This window comes from Oxyura jamaicensis, chromosome 1, assembly GCF_011077185.1.
Source record: "Oxyura jamaicensis isolate SHBP4307 breed ruddy duck chromosome 1, BPBGC_Ojam_1.0, whole genome shotgun sequence".
In the NCBI taxonomy this organism is placed as follows: Eukaryota; Metazoa; Chordata; class Aves; order Anseriformes; family Anatidae; genus Oxyura; species Oxyura jamaicensis.
Window position 1 is genome coordinate 39963028 of NC_048893.1, and position 21715 is coordinate 39984742.

The 21715-nt window shown below is 40.2% G+C and overlaps 1 protein-coding gene across 7 annotated transcripts in view; it reads right to left on the bottom strand.

Annotated features, from left to right (window-relative positions):
- Nucleotides 1-21715, bottom strand: part of OSBPL8 (oxysterol binding protein like 8) — an 87821-nt gene that overhangs the window by 43749 nt on the left and 22357 nt on the right. For 2 of the 7 annotated variants that reach the window (XM_035334540.1, XM_035334517.1), the window contains exons 1-2: nt 16619-16724; nt 6587-6721 (exon numbers count right to left, since the gene is read on the bottom strand). In XM_035334540.1, the coding sequence (XP_035190431.1) occupies nt 6587-6677 (91 nt within the window). In that variant the 5' untranslated portion in view covers nt 6678-6721; nt 16619-16724. Of the gene's footprint in view, nt 1-6586; nt 6725-11956; nt 12012-16618; nt 16725-21715 lie in introns of those variants that run through there. The other 5 variants (XM_035334534.1, XM_035334509.1, XM_035334500.1 and 2 more) reach the window with 4 other exon arrangements.

Here is a 21715-nt window from a genome sequence, read left to right on the forward strand (position 1 = left end):
TCATGGTCAACCAGAGAGGTCCCAGATGACTGGAGACTTGCTAATGTGATGCCCATCTATAAGAAGGGAACGACAGGTCTGTCAGCCTGACCTTGGTGCCAGGAAAGGTGATGGGGCAGGTCATCTTGAATGCAATCCCACAGCATATGCAGGACAACCGAGGGATCAGGCCCAATCAGCATGGGTTCATGAAAGGCAAGTCCTGCCTGACCAACCTCATCTCCTTCTATGATCCAGTAATCTGCCTGGTGGATGAGGGAAAGGCTGTTGATGTAGTCTACCTAGACTTCAGCAAGGCCTTTGACATGGTCTTCCACAGTATTGTCCCGGAGAAGCTGGCAGCCCATGGCTTGGACAGGTACACTCTTTGCTGGGTTAAAAACTGGCTGTACGGCCAGGCTCAGAGAGTTGTGGTGAACAGAACGAAATCCAGCTGGCGACCGGTCACCAGTGGTGTTCCCCAGGGGTCGGTGTTGGGGCCCACCCTCTATAATATCTTTGTTGATGATTGGTTTAGGCATTTGAATGGGTTACCCAGGGAGGTGGTGGAGTCACCGTCCCTGGGGGTGTTTAAGGAAAGATTGGACGTGGTGCTTAGGGACATGGTTTAGTGGGTGACATTGGTGGTAAGGGAAGGGTTGGACCAGATGATCTTGGAGGTCTTTTCCAACCTTAATGATTGTGTGATTGTTCTTGTATAAGTCTGGACGATGCTCCCATTATTGCAGCTTGCAAATTAAGAGTCCTCATTCAAATCCACAAAAATCTAGAACAGCAAAATTTTCCTATAATGAATGTTGTGGATTTTGCACTCCTCTTCATGGATTTTCACTTCCTCACACTCTTAAAAAAATACACTCAGACATTATATCCTGAAGAAATAAATACATATGTATGCTACCAGCAAGTTTAAAACCAAAAAGCATTTCATAATATGCACTTTGTAACATATACTCAAAGGCACATAAAGAACAACAGCACAAACTCTCGTTAATTAAAGCCATAAGGATACAACACAACAGTAAAAAACAAACCAAACAAAAATATTTCCAAATGTCTTATTGTAGAATTTTTAATATTACTATTTTATTTAGATTTCTCTCTTTACCACAAGTACAGCTTATTAAACAACTAAGTTGTTTTCATAAGAAGTTTGAAATATGTTTTTACTGCATATTTACAAGTTGGAAGAGATTAAAAACCCTTCCTGAGGAGACTGGTGATTTGTTCATGTTTTCAGTGATCACTATTTCTACTTAATCCATTTTATCAAACACAAATGAAGTGGTATTCTGATGTAAGTCTGAGTTAATAAGATTTACAAGAATCCAATTTACCAGGGATAATTTGTGTAACAACATAAACAGCTCACATCAGCAAGCACAGTTCTGCTTTACAGCTTTTGAAAAATGCAGTCTAGAATTCAGTATTTTTAATGCTCATTTTTTTTTAAACTGTAATAAAGTAGTTTTGTCAAAGATTCACTTTTGTTGTACTTGCATTAGGTTAAAAAAGCGATGAGCTTGTCTCATCACCAAAAACAATCTCAATAAAAGATTAGTAATTTTCCCACTAATGGTTAACAATATTTTCAGTTATAGAACGCAAGCACAGAAAATGAGCTAAACTAACATTCTTCGATCTATGGGATGACTGCCAGAATTGAAAGTTGTTTTAGCAGTCCTAAAATCTCTATGTGCTATCCTGTTACAAAAATACGGTCTTGGTGAGGTGGCAAGGCCATGCTAGCTCACTACAGTGCCTAAAAATTCAGTCCTACTAAAGTACACAAAGCTCTACAGCAAAAAATAACAATCCAAATCTACCAAAGTCTCCATCAAAAGGCCACTGAACGATTTAAGTCCAATTCCAAGCCTGTCCATTCTAAATAGAAGATTTATTTTCCTTTTTTTTTTTAAAGGCAGTATGATCACTTAGTATGTTCAAGGCACAGAGAACTTGGAATGTTTCATTGCCGGTGCATAGTTCAAAAGCAAATGCAACATCTGAATATGAGACATACTGGAGGCAACATTTACATGCAATATACAGCACTGTAAAGTTAGAGACTTATCAGACTACTTTGGCAGATACTATGAAATTATAATTACAAAGACTTAAAAAGTTACAGTTAAGGACTGTGTGGGAAAAAGTAAGATTTACTTGGAAAAGTTTGTGCAAATTATTGCCAAAAGTTTATCACTCTTCGATCTCTTCCCACCTCAATTTGAGAAGCAAAGTAACCCTTTTGAGTCAGCTGTTGAATGAAAGAATCTAGAAACTGCTGTCCTAAACATATACAATGAAAGGTGTGTGTGTGTGGGGAAATCAGTAAATGTCTTAACATTAATTCAAAGTGGAACTGCTAAGCCCACTTTCACAAACAGCCCCTTCTGAGTTTCAGTGCTAACAAGGTCCATAACTGGAATGCTTTTCCTCTGTGTAGTTGATCTTAGAGCTCCCACAAAAAGTTGTATTCTTGGCTTTCTAGAAAGTCAACTCTGTGCCTTTACAAAATCTTTTCTTGCATGCTGTGATGCAAGAGGCTAGTTTCTGTGTTTGCTTTGATGTCTCTTGAATCTCAGCACGAGTGTCTCAGTCTTAGCACTAGATGGCACTTGGGTTTTAGGTACTACCCAACTTAAAGCCACTGACATTTGCAGGCTCAATAAATGTTGCTTACAGAACAAATTGTAATTGTAGTGTTATTATCAGGACTGGCTTAATCTGACACAATGGATAACTACTGGATGGGCATGGCAGAAATAAATTAAATCCACATTGATTAAAATTACAAGTCCATCTAAGGACCAAAACTAAAGAGCTGAGTTGACTTTTCAACAGTAAAACTCTGAAATTTCTGTGTAAACCAGTGAGATCATACAGGCATAATTCCCACCATCAGTTTTTCTAAAACATTGCTATCAAAAAACCTTGCTGAACCGTTCAATGAAAGCAAGTCTCCACAACTTTAAAGGTCTGTCTGTAGCATAAATGATAAAAGAAGGGCTGGTTGGGGATGTGAAGGTCTGGGGCAGCCTTAGCTGCAGCAACCATGAAATGGTGGAGTTCAGGATCTTGTGAGGAGGAAGCAGGGCAAAAATAGGATCCCAACCTTGGATCTCAGGAGATCAAACTTTGGCCTCTTCAGGAACATATTTGGAGGAACCCCATGGGTTAGGGCCCTAGAAGGAAGGAAGGTCCACGAGAGCTGGTCAATATTCAAGCATCACTTCCTCCAAGCTCAATATCAACATATCCTTATGAGCAAGAAGGCAAGCAAAGGGGGCAGGAGATTTGCATGGATGAGCAAGGGGTAAATCTCAAACAAAAGAAGGAATTACACAGCATGTGGAAAAAGGGAAAGGCCACTTGGGAGGAATATAGGGACACTGTCAGAGTATACAGGGATTCAGTGAAGAAGGCCAAGAACCACTTGGAATTAAATCTTGCAAGGGATGTCAAAGACAACAAGAAAGGCTTCTTCAAATATATCAATAGCAAAAGGAAGACTAGCAAAAATCTGGGACCTGGGTGATGGCACAGAGCACACCCTCAGCAAGCTTGCTGATGACCCAAAGCTGTGAGGAGTGGCTGATTCCCCAGAAGGCCATGCTGCCATTCAGGAGGATCCCCACAGGCTGGAGGGCTCTGAGGTGAGGAACCTCATGAAGTTCAACAAGGGCACGTGCAGGGCCCTGCACCTAGGGAGGAATAATGCAAGTCACAGCTAAAGAAAAAAAAAAAAAAAACTTCACTGGAAAAGTTGCAGTACTTTCTCTTTCACTCCTTCTGAAGAGATGAACATTGCTAAATCAAAATTGACAGTTTGCAATATTTCCCTAAATTTATAAGGGAAAACCTCAGAGACATTTTCAAGCATTCAATCTTTTCAATTTTGTCAGGTACAATATTTTTAAGACAAGGTGATTTGTTTTCCTACTGCACATATATACTAGATAATGTGCACAGAATTTTGTTATTTAATAAGGACATAACGCACATTAGCATAAACGCACTGCATGCAAATCTTTGTAACTAAAACAGATGCCTGGGTTAAGCTAACTGCTCACTATATACAAGAATGAAAGGAGTGAAGAAGGAAGAAGTCATGTTTTAAACCAAGAAAGCAAGTGCAAGAAAATAGAAACTTTCTAAAAGCAAGAGCTACTTTCACCTAAGTTAAAACCCAGTATTTATACACAGGAATACTTAGACTTATGAAATACACACCACTTACAACTTCACAATGACATGTTGTATGGCTCACCCTTTGTTCTAAACAGGAAGCCAATAGCCCAAACCGGTATTTGAACATTACATTTTAATATAAGAGAGTAGAGGTAAACATTTAAGTTCTCATTCACTTTTAATCATACTTGTAATACTTGCCATTGAATCTTACTTAAGACACAAGCAGAATACACTAATTAATTTATTGCAGTAGATGAGCCAAGTGACAGATCCTTGCAGACTGTATCATACATTTTTCTGTCCCAATTCTATTTTTTGCTGTGCCTACTGTGCTTTCAGACTGTTTACATTACCCACCTCCTGAAGGTGCATTCAGGTGCCAGTGACTAGAAGCTTCTCCATATAGTTCATAGTAAATGCCTTTTAATGCTATATGTAAACATTTCCTGTATTTCTGCATATTCTCATCATACAGTACTATGGGAATGTTCTAAAGACCCTTTGCTCATCAGTTGTTGTCAATTAAAACAGTCAGACTCAAGTGCTCCACCACTTTAAACTTTGTTCTACTTCATATTTCCAGGCTTGCTCAGTATCTCTTGATCCCTATGCAACAAGCTCACATTTTTATCAGCACTGTCATATCCTTGTAGGAATAACCAGCACAGAATAACCACCCAACTTGTAAATGTGGGTCAACCAACTCCATAAAAATCAAACCTACACCTCCCAGGCTGCAGATGTGCTAGAAGTCAGTAATTACAGGTTGCTGAAGCCTAGCCCCATTTGTACTACCGTTTCACTACTGAAATTGACTGCAAGCCAAATTCCTTGTTTCACAAAACTACAGGTGCATTTCTATTGGCATTCTTGGAAGACAAAGGCACAGCGATAAGTGATGCTAAGAGTCACAGATACATTTAACATGCTTAAAATCACTGATAAAAGCCCTGGAATAATCAGGGTTAAAAATCAGAAGAGAAGAGTTAGTATCTGCAAGGAGACTGACATAGCACTCTCAGGTCTATTGGTGATGTTTAAGCCCATTTTCATGATTTTCCTCAGTGAAAGCCCTTAAAAAGGCACAGCAGTTTGACTTCATAAATTACTGGGAACAGCAACATTAAAAGGAAGCATTTACCAGAATATCCAAAAAACTTAACATAACTACACCCCTTGTCAAGTAAGGGATAAAACACAGTACACATAATAACCAAAAATTTATTTGAATCACATAAAAGTTACAAACAAGTTATATGTATATGCTACAGAAAATATTCCAGACTAAGCACAATGTAAGCCAGAGAACGTTAAGAACTGTTCCAGTGAGATAACAGCAGCTTTTAGAAAACATATCAGAGCTAGCTGTGCACTGAAAACACTGCCATAATTCTTAAAATATGATAAAAGACTACCAGATTCAATGTGGTAACAACCATGTTTGTATTTAAAGCATTTCCCTCTTAGTCGAACGGCACTAAATGGGAAAACAGCAAAATGATTCCAAGATGCCTAAGAAAGTGGCTTTGTTGCTATGACAGACTAACGGCATTACTTTGACAGTACGGACTACAGGAGTCAGGGAGGCTTTTACCAAACCACCTCAGAAACACTACTCTTGTCAAGAACTAAAGTAAGCACAGATGATTAGCATGGTTGCCAATAGCAAAGAAGAATATTAATTAAAAAAAGACAGAAGTTTTCACTAAGGACGGCATACACCATGACAAACATCTATAGTTATATTCTAGGCAGTAAAACAAAGAGTTTTAAATGCAAGGAAGTATAAGGAGAGCAACTGCAGATTGTTTTTTATTTTTGCCTTTTAAACAAACTATCAGCACATCAGGTCCACTGGCAACTTTCACTTTGGATCCAATCACTTCACACAGATCCACATTTGTTTTCAACAGGTATAGCAAAACAGAGGACTGCTTGAAGACTGGCAGATAGTGCTGAGATTCTTGCCTTTCAAAAGGAGAACTATCTTTCAACAGAAGTTATTGTCAATGACCTCTATAACAGGCTCCATGCTTACGTGGTGTATCATAACACTTCTGCACAAACACAAGGCTTAAATACTTGAGACGTTAACATGACCATCAATTACCAAATTACACACAGATAATGATTTACCATCTGGTGGACTGTTCTCTCACAACTCTCACAAGTCATGGCATACTTTACTGAAGTAGTTTACCATGTATTGAGCTTTTTTCTGTTTCAAATTAACACATAAGGATACAAAAAAAAATAACTTCATTATTTTAATACAACTTCTTCCTTACCTCTTTATCGTGGAGGGCAGTGTTTTTGAAGCAACATTTGAAAGAGGTAATTAATGCCAGCACTTAAGTTCTTTAAAACCTCTGTAAAAATAGCTTTGTCTTACCATGGCTGTGGGCAATTGCTGGGCTGAGAGATGGTTGGAGTAACTCTTTGGTTGGAGTAAAATAAGCTTCTTTTCCCTGGCGCTGGCTCATTTTTCCCGGAGTTAAAAGCTGTGATTCATCGCTGTTTGTTACGACTGCTGAAATACAAAATGGATGCTCAATGTTATGTACTTTTGCATAGTTTCTATTAACAAGTTCACTGCTATTTATGGCACTGGTATTCAAATGCTAACTTGAAAAATTATTTCTAGAAAATGAGGATTTCAAACCAGAGATTTGCTTCAGAGAGAATGGCAGAAAGGAGCCAGAAAGATTGGTCTAAGACGTGAGTCAGAAGATGAAAACAAAAACTACTGTGTGTAGGAAAACTGCATGCTGCTACATGCAGTACAGAACATCACAGACACTGCACTGCGCTGTAACTTCTGAAATCCTGCTTTCTTTGCCACTTTTTGGGCTTGGTTTAACTAGTCACAAGACAGCCAACCCAGGAAACAACAGATCAAGATGTACCACCATTCCAGAAAACTAAAATGAATGTATACATGCACATCAAAGAAACATGTCTTATCATCAACATGTAGAGACTGTAGATCATGTAGAGACTATCTCAAGGGAAAGATTTACATCAGAAGAGCTTCTCTCCTTGAACCTTATCAGTCTGAAAAAGACTTGATTTCTTCTAGCTATTTGTAAGATCCACCTGTACAGCCATCCTGCTTATGATGTTTGTATTGATCCTTAAGCTGCACACAACAGAGCTGTAACCTTTTTGAAAGTGGAATAATGACTGACTCAGTAACATCTGTCCTGTGGACGTAGAAATACTGGCAAAAAAAGATTAGAAGGAAAACAGAAGATGCTTACTAAAAACAGTCTGCCTAAAAGATTGTAAGTTTTAATGCTACTCACTTCAAGAGTTCTCAAGCTTTCCTCAAAAGAGTTTTAAAAGTTTAACAGAAGATTGAGTTAAAACAAAGTTCAGTTTTTTAGACGGAATCCACAGATACAGAGACCTTCTTCTTAGCTTCATTACTACTATTATTACAGTATCTGAAACATGTTTTTAAGCAACATCTAGAATAAACACAAGGTAGTATGATGAATGCAAGGATGCCAGGATACCCACCTGCACTATTTTTCGATATCAGATAAACCATCTAAAGCTCCACTCTGGACAAACTATACCATAAGCAGAAGGTTGCTTAGGAGAAGTAAGAACGGAGATAAGCGAGGCAAAAAGCTCATTTTCCTAGCTCCGAGTTCAAATTTGTCAGTGACAGAAAGTCAATACTTCAAAAGTGGCTGGCATTGTGCTTCTTGTAGTACCAAATTAGATTTTTATTTTCCCACTATGTACTACAAGTTAAAGGAGGGAGGGTAGAGGTAGGGAGCATATTTCTAACTTTTGGGAAGGACTGCACCACACAAGAGCTAGTGTTCAAAATTAAAAAAAAAAATAATAAAATGGGGAGGCTAAAAAGTGTCTGTTTCACAGACTAATACAAAACCGATCCCTGCCAGGGACTGAGCTACACTCACTTGTTTTAAAAGCGTTTAGGATGCATTGAAGTTGCATCAAGTTAGCTGAAAGCTGCTTTTGGAAAGCCACCAGCCCTCTAACTGCATCAGAACCGCCTTTCCCTGCCCAACAGGACGGGGTTTCATGGCATGGCAGCAGCAGCAGGCAGTGCCCCGCAGGCGGCCGCTCCGCAGCATGGACAATACTTTCTCAAGTGACCCTTACAGAAGGATCCATTCTGAACAAGCAAAGTGCAATATTACTAACTTTTTAACCTTTAAACTTCAGAAATTGTGAAGATGTAATCATTTCTCAGACAGTATTTGCCAGTAATTTAGTGGAAGCAACCTCTACACAAGTTCTCCAAACTCATGAACTGAACTCAGTGATGTTAGCTCAATAACATCCGTAAGGGTTGCAAGATTGAAATTCCCTATTAAACTCATGCTCCTTCCTCAGTCTGCAGACTCAGTTGGGGTCTTGCAAAGACTTCTAGCAGTGCTGGAAACGTTCCTTCCCTACCAAGAACAGGTTATCTATCACCCAGCGTATAATATCTTGTGGCTGAATTTCTTAAATCAAGTGGGCTTTTTCAAAATTCAATCTGTAAAGCTGACGAATGAAGAGCAGGAGAGTTTTAAAGTTTCTTTTTTTATATAGAAAACATTATAAAAGTGTTAAACAAATGGAAATAGATCAGTTAAAAACATAAATGTCTGCACATCTGCGCTGTAGCAGCCACCAGGAAGTTGTCCCCCTACTTCCAGATGCCTCATCCCAATGCTCCAAAACATTTGCTTTATGGTGAGGGGGAAGACAAGGGCAAGCAGAACACAGAATCATTTAGATTGGAAAAGTCGTTTGAGATCATCAAGTCCAACCATTCATCTAACACTACAAGTGCACCACTAAACCATGTCCCAAGTAACACAGTGGTTTCTGTGAGTATGAAGTATGGACTATGAAACAATGAATACCTTTACTAAGGAGCTTTCATCTTTTTCTTCTACAAAAGACTGATTAATTCTATGATTTTTAAAGATGCCAGCATAATCACAAATGCACAATCAGTAAGACGTTCAGATGGTTGGCAATCTACATAAAGATACACCTTAAGCATCTTTTGGCAGGAGCTCTGGAACATTAGAAGACGGAAACAAAGAAAGCTGTTTAAAGGAAAAAGTAATTGGGAAGGAGCGAGGAGGAGAAGTTATGCTAGTAATGAACCTGAGTTTTTAAGATGTCATTAAATCAAACACCTACCACTTGGAAGCAGATCTTTTATTTAAGAGAACAGATTTAATTACTACATATTAATAGATAACAGCAATTTGGAGAGGCTCTTTGGCTGCTGTTTATAGCTTCTGATGGATTGATTTTATGAACGCTATAAAAATTTATGGCACATACTTAAATTATCCATTTGCTGACTATGCTCGATGGTGCTGTAGCTAATTTTTAACTCACTTGAAGCAAAAAATGATTTTTATCTGGGAATTTCAGTACATTCACAGAAAAAACCCAAGCAGTTTCCCTCTCTGAAAGAGAGCAATGGTGATTTATAGTAGCAGCCTTGCTCACTTGTGAAATAAAAGTTAAACTTGAACGAATAAATGATGCTCCTAGTCAAACACGTTTTGCTTCTCATTTGCAAAAATACCAAACAAACTTACTGTTTAAACTTGTGCGTCCACAGGTACCTGTAGTGAAATCTCAGCGAACTAATCAAATGCTGTATGCCTCAAAAACCTCACTTGGTTTTTGACTAATCTTCAAAGCACTCACACTTTCCAGTGAGCGAGGTCTTAGCTTCTTGATCATAACAGTAGGTCTTTGTGACATGGACAACATATGACATGATTTTTCTAATGTTTCTGGGGAATATCGCACTTAAATCTTAGGTTTCACGTGCCATCTTTGCAAATTGAAAGATGATTTAGTAGGTACACGCTTAACATGTGCAACAAAACCTACAACAGCATTGCCAACCATTCCTTCCACTCGGTGGCCTCCAAGTGGTTATGTACTTTTCGGATTTAGCTCAGGCTTCAGGGCGCTCATCCAAGAGAGTGATGATCTCAGTTCATCCCATCCTTTACCTGAGTGGGTTTAAAATCATGCCTTCTATCTCCCTGAAGCTGAGCAGAGTGCTATTTTAAGGAAGAAACATCAAGTAGTAAACATCAAAGCCCCTTTGCGAATCTCCGGAGGGCACATTTGAATACCAACAGAACAATTAGAGTTGATAATTCATACTTCGCTCTATTTCTTACTACTAGCCATCAAATTAGTAATTATAGTTTGTCAGTAAGACTTATGCATCAGAAGAAACACAAATTGAGGTCGTTACAGCCAATTTATTTCATCAGATGAAGTTATGGAAAAAAAATCTCTGAAGTGGCAGACTCCCAATTTTTCCACTCCTTAACGAGCATGTTAACGAGCCTACCCACTTGAAAACCGCACAAGGACGTGAAGATACAGGAAAAGGTTTATTAAAATTCAGTTCTGCGTTCCTTTTGACTGCCTTTAACTTAAGTGGGGCAAGATCAGCCCCACTTACAGAAAAGCAGGAAAGTGAGAAGTTGGTAAATTAGAAGTATTATTTGGGTAGCTGTTTTTAGCAGTTAGCTTTTAAATAATCTGCTTTCAGGAACCTTCCAGCAGCTAGTATGGTTACTTTTTTTTCATCAAAACAACTTGAAAAAGAACATCAGGACCTGGGAAAAAAAGGTTTCAGGAATTCCATGCATGAACATGGGTACACTCAAGTAACTGCCAGCTTTTCAGATTGCGTATTTATATAGCACAGCTGTCTAGTATTTTTTCACAGAATCACAGAACGGTTGAGGTTGGAAGGGACTTCTGGAGGCCATCTGGTCCAACCCCCCTGATTAAGCAGGGACACCTACAGCAGGCTGCCCATTTTTACATTAGATTGTGAGCTTTTTTGCAATAAAAGTCTGTGAGACTTCTTGTACCTCCTATCTACAGCCCACAAGAAGAAACAGAACCTAGCAATGCCATCAGCTGTACCAACAATTCACTGAAGAGGCCAACAGCAGCCTTGAGATTAATCTGCAAGATAGCATTAAAAACCTCAAATAAGTTTGATTTGTACGTCTATTATAACAGAAAGGGGCAGGACGGATTAATGTGAATAAAAAGAATGTTTGAGTGCTAATGGAAAGAACTCTTTCCATTAGAAAATCTTATCATTTCAATGATGAAATACCATTTTTGTATTAAAAGTGTGTCTCATCAAAAATTGATCTTCAGAAAGAGTAAAGCTCTAACTGGTACAGGGTAACTGAACAGCCCACAAAGACTGTTGAAGACCATGACTTCTGCACAGGCTTCTCATGAAGGAGAAAATTTTGCCTGCACTTTTCCCTTCCTCACATAAGCAAAATCTAAATCCCAGGCAAAATTATTCTGCCAGTCATATGATTACACGAGCCCACATTACTTGAACTTTGACTGCATGTACATACAGCTGACGTTTTCCCTTCCAAAACACCAGAGAACATCTTTGAGTATTACAGCATACGCACCTGTTGATTTCTGATGATGTAAATTTATTGAAATTAAGTGAACCAGACAGTGCTATACATACAGGCAAGCTCAAAATTAAGTTATTTCTGAAGGACTGTTTCCATGTCTTTATTATCTACATTACAGTAACATTTGAGGCATTTCTTTTCAACAGAAGATTTTCACTGTATTCCAGCTTCTCAATTTGAATACAGAAAACCAAATATTTAGCCCAGTGGCCTACTTACAAAGAAATATGTTAGTTATTACGAACCTGTGTCCAAAATGTTGTAGTAAGGGGGAGTTCACTTACTTGATGGTCCATGAGAGTCTCTGTTATCCCCATGATGCTGCGTACACATACAATTGAAGAACAGCAAACAAAAACATCCAGGCCAGGAAGAAGCAAGTGCACAAAAGCAGCAGCAGCGGGAAAGAAGAAGGACAATGAAAACAGTGTTAGTTCATGACTAAAATACAACATGCACCTCAATACCAAAGACAAGACCTCAAGAGACTTCGCAGTTCAGGAAAGTCGAAGCAACAAAACTGACAAATACACTAATAAAGAAGCCAGCATCAGAAGCCATCGTCGTATATGGTTAGTGAACAGCAACTGCCCCGGCTGCTAATTCAGAGAGGAACCTCTCAGCATTCCTAAGGCTTGATACATAACCTATCCTAAGAAATTTTTAGCTGAAAAGTTTTCAGAAGACTAGAGCTCCAAAGAAAGTTGAAATAACACAAGATTCATTTCCAAAACCGCTCCACTTTCAGCCAAGTGTTTTGGAAATACAAAATATTTTCAGTGATCATTAATATTCAAATAAGCACTGAGGCCGTATCAAAGCCTCACGGGTTTGGCACGCAAACATGAACTTAGAAGCCACAGAATCAGTTCAACAAAAAACAATGGTAACATTTTAAATTGTTTAGGATGCAAGAGAAGCAATGCAATTTTAAATTTAAGAGAACATTTTGTATCAAAGTATTTCTAAAGAATTGACGTGTATAAAAATAATTACTGCCCTCCCATTGAAATGCATCAAATATAGGCACTATAGGAGAAGAATTGCATAGTTACAGCTTGCACTTCTTTCTGTCATTTAAGTTGGAATATTTTATAAATCACTATTGTACACGGGTAAGGTAAGTTCCACCCGTCTCCAAAGGTTTACTACGTTTGAGACACACAAATAACAAAAATAAATAAATTAAAAAAAAAAACAGGAGAAACCAAGCATACTGATCGGCATGAACAGACATTTCCTCCTTAAAAAAATCAAATAAAAAATCCAAACATGCTGTATTGTCTATACATCAAACAAAAGCCTTCTGTTACATTTCCATAAAAGAGAGAAATCCTTGCCCAGCTTTAAATAGTACCCAATCTTGGCTATTATCAGGACTAAACAAGAGGAAACCTGAAAAAAAATCTTAGCAAGCAGAAGTCTCGTCTTACACTCGTGATCTTAAAACATGGATTTTTAGCCCTCACAGCTGCCTGGCGAATTAAATTGTTATTGCAATGTGTAAATGTAAAATCTTGCAACAAGAATTCTGGAACAGCAGTACAAATCAGAGGGAAGATGAGGGAACCCTTCTTTCATAATTTTGTACTTCGTGGAAAAGGACGTGATTGAAGAAGAGAAGCTGAAATAAAGTGCACTTGGTAAACAACCTCCTGCCTATTGCCAGAGACTCTGGGTCAGAGGGAAGCTACTAATGGAACTCATGAACTCACCAGACAGGGTTAGACACTAGTGTATTATTATTTTTTTTTTAATGTATGGTACTAACATATTGCAGACTATGAGAAAATTTCTGTTTGACCTGAATGTATTGCCCTATGCTGTCTTAGCTTGAAGGCAAAGACTGACAAGAGCAAGGAAAAAGAGTCTGCAATAACTGCAGAAATCCAGCAAGTGACCGAAGGGCTGGGAACACCAATGCTCAGCACTGGTCTGCTTTACTTCAAACCACAAGTTGGAAAGCAAGAAGAGAGAAGTGGAAAAATAAATTATTAACAGACACACAGATGAGAAGTTTCTGATACTCAGACAGCATGTTCGCTATCGGGGCATACTTACATGTTGAAGAAACACAGTGAAGAAGCAGCAGGCTCTGTCTCACTGCTTGCCTCTCAAGAAGTCTTGACCAAGATACAACATGACACCATAGAGCAGGGCAACTGGTCACCCGAGATGATGCAGGGACTTTTATGTAAATATTTTAGCATTGCATGGGTAATCCTATGCACTGGTACAAACAGCTCCCAGGCCGGGGACTGAAACACAAGCCTGTCTAACTCTGTCCCTGATCTCCCCCAATAAATATTCTGTTTACACATCAAACTGTATTCCTGGATGGTCACAGTCCCTTTCATTAGAAAGATTTGGTCCTGTGCATTTACCTAAAAACCAGCAGAATAGATATTTGAGTATGATGCAAAACATTAAAATACTGAAATAAAATTATTTAAAAACAAATGACCTCTTTGTTTTCCAATAGCCTACTGCACCTCAACCATCTGCAATTCATATCACTGCCATGAGGAATTCAACCCCCCAAGGAAACAAAAGGGATCATTTCACTACCTCGGTGTTTGCTCTGAAAATAATGCATTCAGGGCTTTCCTGTTCATCATCTCCCACAACTCTTATTTTAAATATACAGAATTAAGAGAAATAAATATATACTTATTCCCAGAGACACAATCCGCCTGTATTTTCACATTTACTTAACTGATAGCAAACTTCAATTATAGAGCAAGTCCTCTGGCAACGGAGGTTCTCAACATTAAATGATTTAGTTAGCTTCTGCTGAGGCATATTCAATTTAAAATGTTTCTACCAAAACATATAATGCCTAGCCCTCCGTCCAGTAACATTATAAATACGTAAGACTACAGAATAAGAACAGCAACATAAACCACCACATTAAACAGCAGTAATATTTCTGTTTTCACAAAAAAGCTGCTCTGTGCTTTAGAAAAACATAATTTTTAGACTTCCATTTCTCAGGGATAAAGCTCATAAGAACTGCTACTAAACCTAAAATCACATCTGCCAACTTGTCCTCTAGAACAAAATCCTTGTCCTTTTGAAGATTAGGGCAAAAGCAAAAACATTATGTCATGCTAGCATGTCTCAACCTCACACGATAGAAGATAAATTTGTTTATTAGACTCACAATCTAAACCTACAACTAAATTCTTAATAGAATTTTAATGCACATTCTAAAGCCATGTTAGAGTTTCTATACCCTGCTGAAGATAGACTTTTCCAGGGAGCACTCTTTACTACATATAAATCATTCAAGATTAATCATGTCACATTTAAACTCAGGACCACTAAGCCAGCCTTCAAAGCTTATAATAAAAAAGGGCCAATAAGCCAGCCTTGAAAGCTTATAACAACAACAAAAAAAAAGGCCAGTATTCCATGCTTCAAGGAAAAAAAAAGGTACTTTTATGTCTGTTGATGTATTTAAATAACAAGGACTGACTGTACAAGTTTATACCAAAGGCAACTCATTTATATAAAATACCTCTTGGTAAAGTTAGTCAACTAGAAAGTCTTTTAAAATAATCTAGAGAAAAAAAATGGATTACAACAAATACTCCCATGATATGTTCTGTATTTTGTGCCAATTAGGCTTGTTCAAATCATATTAGTATTTTATAGAAAAATAGTCAAAAGCTGTTTTCAAACAAGAAGTTAAACCAAAGTATCTAGAGCATTTTGCACTACCTTAGTAGTGTCAAGACTGTGATTAAAAGTTTGTTGAGCTGTCCTAACATTTGTGTTCAGATACAGTATATTTCAACCTAACCACTTAGGATAAGCAATCCATATAAAACTTTTTTCCCTAGGTTAGATTCTGGAAAGAGAAGTCCACAATATTGAGTTCTGTGATCCCAGGTACCTCCTATAAATGCTCCAAAGGATTTAAATTGTGTAGCAAGATGATGATCAGTGTTCTCTGTGCATGTTCGCAGTTCAAGTATTTCATGAATTGGACAAACGGAACTTGAAAAAATAGGTATCAACAGATACGAGCTAAAAATCTGGAATGCTGAACAATCCCAAAATCTTAAGGATAAATCTGATTTGTGACTAAGGTAAAAAACTTGAATTTTTTAGTAAAAAATAAGTATGTATTTCAGAGGTACCCTAGACAAAGAAAAAAAGGCATGAAACTGACCAGCTCATCAAATGCAACTAAGCATGGTTTAAATTGTGAACTACACCTTTAAATCCTTTAAAAATATCTTCACTAAGAACTTACTCAGAAGTCCTTTCTGTGATTAATTACTAGTTCTGCACTAGACCCTATGTGTTCCCCAGTGCTGTAAATCATTAGTGGGTATGAAAGCAGAGGAAGCAAGAATTAACCTAAACCTAAACATTTAGAATGCTTCCATATAATGCAGCTTGTGGAAATAATAAGTTCATAAATAATTTTGACAATGTGATGATTAAGTGTCACTGTACCCATGATCTTTTCCTGGTTTATAACTTGTGCTTCGAAAGAGAGCTGGTAGTTTTGCTACTTCATAAAGTTTATAATATGCACAGATTACCAACTTTTACACATGAAATCATCCTAAGAATATACAGTTACCACTCTTCCTGCCTTTTCTGCCCTTTATTCCACCAAGAAATACATTATTGTCTCTTTGCCCACAGCCAGTAACTAGTAAAATGCTGAGTAGTGAGACTGCCAGGCATATCTTTTTCTTTTGGGACTCAGAGGCTCCAAGCATCAAATCCAAGAACCAAATGCTTCTTGACATCCAGCCCTCTTACCATAAGAATCTATCAAATTATAGTTGATACAACATGATGTTCCAAGTGTATTTACCAGAAAAGCAGCAATTCAAACAGAAACAATTCAAGCTGTTTAACCTTTCTCCCCATAAAACCATCCTTGCCTTCATTTGAAGACATGATGCTACAGTTAAGGTACTCACTGAATTTCTGTCCAGTTCCCCATCAACCAGAACGGTCTCCATACTGAAAGCGCGTGTTGTCTCTCTCTCCTTCAGTTACACGTCTTCCATCCTGATACTCAATATCCTGAAGGGAAAATAAAATAAATAAATGAATAAGTCATTTCCAGTGGCTGAAATCCATTGGAAATTTTCACTTTTGTAATCTCTCAAGAGTATAAAGAGTTTCCTATGGTACGTTATGGTTCCCTACAAAATGCACTCACCAGCCCATAAAACTCAGCCTTTTAGGAATGAAGGGAGAGAATAACTTCCCATAAAATGGCCAAAACAAAAGCTATTCCACACATACTCACAGAGGCAAGCCTTTACACTTGCATCAAATGAGGAACAGTTATGCCAGAAAAACGTAAGCAAAAAAAAGGGGGAGTTTTTCCCATCTTTTTTCCTTGGTTCAAGACTCCGGCAGCAGCACACCACTCCTGGCTTGTAGACACAAGCACACGCACACGAGCTGTTTGGGTACATAACAGCCCCTCTGGAAGAGCAGGAACGCAGAACTTCTTAACTGAGCTTCTGAAACAGTCCCTTTTTGATTTGCAGGGCCACAACAGAGAAATTACAATATCCATGCCAAACAGCACCCTCTGTGGCACTTCTGGACATTCGGCTTATGGTCACCACTGGCAGCTGGAAAGCAATGCCTCATTCTCTAGACGCTTCCTATTTGCTTTTCTGATAGAGAATGGAAGCTGTAAGAAGCCTTAGTACTCACATCGCATTTAAAGTCACCGGTGAGACAAGAAGAACCCACTGGTTTAAATGTTCTTCCCACCCTAGATTTGTTCTTGTATTATGTGAAGTATATCAGAATTAAAAATCCCTTATGATGAACAGGTAGAATGAATGTATCACAGCAAGCTGAAGCCCTAAGTTACCAGAACTTGTACCACCAAAACACAAAAGGAAGCGTTAATTTTTTAAACCAAAAAGACATAGCATGGCGTAGTGCTAAAGAAATTGCAAAGGTTAGCGTTCCCTACGACGCAGTTAGAAGCAGCAAAGAGGACCGTACTCAGGTACCCGATTAATTCCTGAGATGACACATAGCTGGGAAGTATATGCCTAGATGCTTTCATTTAAATTAGAAACAAGATGAATTTGAAGGGAGATTATTATGAGCCATTAATTCACGTTGCTAAAGCAGAAGCTAACATTACCACAGGAAGAGCAATTCCTCGCAGCAGCTTTATTTCCAGGAGCAGCAGGCACAGCGAGGCGCATCTTCCATGCTAGCAGAGGGGACGCAGACCACCAAGGCACGATTGTTTCATGTCTCTTGGAGGCGGCTCCTTCTCATCTCTTCACCTCCACACCCATTTTAGGCCCTATTATTAGCAGGCTATTCAGCAACACCAGGACGGCTGCAGACACGTTCAATTTACGGAAACACCAAGCTCTCTTTAAACAGGATGAAACACGAGTGGCACTGCAAACAGATGTATACACTGATATCTAAAGCAGTTAGCTGTTCTGTCACACGGACTTGCTACCGTGCCCAGTTATCCAAATAAACAGATCTTTCCTGATACAGGAACGTTCACCCTAAAGCTGTTTTCAACACATCTTTATTTTTAACAGGTATTCTTAATTTATGACTTTTACTGGTAACACTCCTGGTGTATTCTGGTCCTCTCTGTTCATGTAACTGCAGCCACTTCATCCTTCCTCGTGTCAGTCTCAAGGGCAGCATCGTGACAGGTACCTCAATGTCCAATTCTCAGCATTCGCTGTCTTTCATGGTCACCAGGAAGCTAACATCAGCAGAGCCCAGAACAATGCAGACGAGGTATCCAGAAGAGGAAGGGAGAAAATACCACCTGCTGACGTTTGAACAGACACCCAGAATAAAGCAGGTGCAGAAATGGTTAAGGACTGCATCCCCCCACATTGTTTCACTTATGAGAAGACCAGTGAGCTTGGCTTATTTTACTTGGCAAAATGAAGGCTGAAAGTGAACAATATTGCTGCTGAAAGATGCCAAAATAAACACCAAGGAAAGGAAAGGGATTGCTAACAAAAGGATATTGCCAGAAAGGACAAATAAGTATCAGCTTTGAGAATAAATTTATTTTGAAAATTAAAGACATAAGGAAAGGGAATTCATTTTTCAGCTGCAGCCAGGTCACCATGAGGGTGATTCCAACAGTAAGCAAGGTCTGTTCTACTTCAAGCAGAATCTTCTACTTCAGGCAGAATCACAGAATCACCTAGGTTGGAAGAGACCTCCAGGATCACCAAGTCCAACCTCTGACCTAACGCTAACAAGTCCCCCACTAAACCATACCCCTAAGCTCTACATCTAAACGCCTTTTACAGACCTCCAGGGATGGGGACTCAACCACTTCCCTGGGCAGCCCATTCCAATGCCTAACAACCCTTTTGGTAAAGAAGTTCTTCCTAATATCCAACCTAAACCTCCCCATGCACAACTTTAGCCCATTTGCCCCCCCAAAAAGAAGCACTCACACAACCCCTGAGAATCGGCAAGAGCTGTTTATTGCTGGGACACCTTGCAGGCAAGCCTGCGGAATGTCCGTGGTGTTTGGTGGCTCCAAGCTAATGCTTGCGATGGAGCCTGAGCAACAAGTAGGGGGCTCACCGGGCACTCCTGAGATGCTGTTGGCACTCTCGGATGGCAGAGCACAAAGACATGCCGCAGTAGTCCCAGGTCTGTTGTGGCAGAGGTGGATCCACTTCCATCGGTTCCTCGACATGTGGTGGATCCAGCACCATGGGCTCCATGGTGTTGGGCAGAAGGCTAAGCCAGTCCTTGCCCGGGACTGCCCAAATGGGATGTCTTCCATCAGGCATGTTTTCTGGCCAGGGTGCCAAACCAGGGGGTTGTCCAGTTCCTTGCGTCGGTCCCATGCCATTCTCGGCTTGGTTTTCATGCACCAGTCTGACTCTGCCCTTGGGTTTATGGCCATTACTGGGTCCCGCACTGTGTCCCGGACTATGGGCAAGCCTCTGCTCCCCGCCGCTGTCTCTCTGATGCTCCTGCCTTTGCCCCACGTCACCGTTGCTCCAATGGGAAGGCCCAGGCCCCCTGTCGCTGTGTGTGTGAGGGGCTGGCCTGTTCCCCGCATCGTTGCGGTGCCAACAGTACTGGCTATACCTGTCTGTGGGCTGGGCGCCAGAGGTCCCTTGGGCACTGGTGTCTGCAGTGCCACCGGCACTGTCCCTCCGCCCACGACATGTCTTCTGCTCAGGTGCACTCCCTGGTGCTTCACTGGACTGCATGGCTGTCCTCGCACACCAAGGAGGCCTGCTGCTCGCCTTGCTCTCCTAGTCTTCTTCCTGCCGCACCAGCTGGCAGTCAGAGGGCCTAGGTGCTCAGCAGTGGTGGGCCAGCTGCAGGGGGCCTGTTTTATAGGGCCCGCAGCAAAGGGGCAGTGGTGGCCACTGTGACCTCAGTGAGCCTCTGTGATGGCATGGCCCACATGTGGCCAAAGGCGGCTGTGTTGGGATCAGCCTGGAAGATGTCATCATATGGACAAGGAAGAGGGTTGGGGGGGCCGAGGGCCCCTTTTGTGGGGCTGGCTCCCCTGGCTTGCCAAAGAGGAGGGCTGCCCCTTGGCCACAGGGACTGCCCCACACCTCCCATCCTGTGCCCTGGGTTAATTTTTAACACTGTTTTTTAGGTAATTTCATTCTATTCTTTATGGAAAAGAACAGAAGCAAGGTGCATCTTCATCCCTAATTCCCAAGTGTGCTTTGTGCTCTGAGTGAATAATTTCTTCCTCACATCACATCTAATCTAAATCTCCCCTCCATTTGTTCAAAGCTGTTATTCCTGGTTCCATGGCTACACTCCCTGAGAGTCCCTCTCCAGCTTTCTTCTAGGCCACTTTTATAGGTAAGGTTAGGTGGCAAAAATGCAGGACCTAGCAAATTGCAGCCTTATCCACCTTGTTCCACACATTCCACATGACGTTTGAAAACACAACCCCAACATTAAATCACTACCTTTTTAGCTTTTGGGAGGCATTTATGATATGCCTTTTCTGTTCTGTCTGCATTCACCAATGTTGGCAATTTTGTTGTCTGCCTCACTGGTTGGTTTGGGGCTTTTACTTTACAGACGCTCAGAAGGGCACACAAACTGCAATCCTCTGAAGAGAAATATATGACGATGCCCCAGCTAATCATGCTTCTTTTATAAACAAGAGATACAAAAAGGCACTTAGAAAGGTGTTGCTCATTTTAAAGCAGCTGTATCCATCAGGTAAATCATGCCATAAAATAAGCTATTTCCAACTGTGACAATAACCTAGGGCGATTAGCTCAGAGGCGTATGTTTAAAGCTGAAGGGAGGTCCCACTTAGCACATGATCAAAAACCTGTCATGCTAACATCTGTATTGCATTCTCAGTATGTTTGTTTTCTGTTTCATCAGTGGACCAAGTTACTTGAATACTTGCAGACTGTATGATATAGGTGGGTTTTAGCTTTGTCCCTACGTGTTATCACCCACAGGCATCAGATACTCCCTTTGCACCATGCTGCTGTTTGTGATCTGTTGCAGCATCACAGCAAGCTCTCTTACACTCCAACATCACAGCACAAGTGTACGGCCTCATCTGTGACCTGCTGATGGGCTGCACTGAGGGCACGCTGAAATGGATACTGCGCGCTGCTCTGGCCTGTCCACGAGGGAAGCATTCTCCAGGGCTCTGGCCTCAAAACAGACCTGCTAATCTCTGTTGGATGCCTGCCTTCTTCCTTTAAGGCCTAGAGTAAGTCAATGCACTGAAAATGCCCAAGATGGGTATCAGCTAACAGTACACTAAATGTTGCTATGATGACACAGGTGTAATTATGCAATTTCAAAGATCAACAAGGCAACAAACACAGACAGGCACAGTAGCAGGAACCTAGTTGTTGTTTATGTTGGCATCAGGTACAGTGAAAAAAAAAAAAACCTAGATCCTTGCAGAGTCACAAGAGCACCTGAGAAATGCTGCTCCACAGGGAATCACCAAATCACTGGCGCTGGCAGGGCCCTCAGGAGCCCACCAGGCCCAACGCCAGCCCAAGCAGGGCCACCCAGAGCAG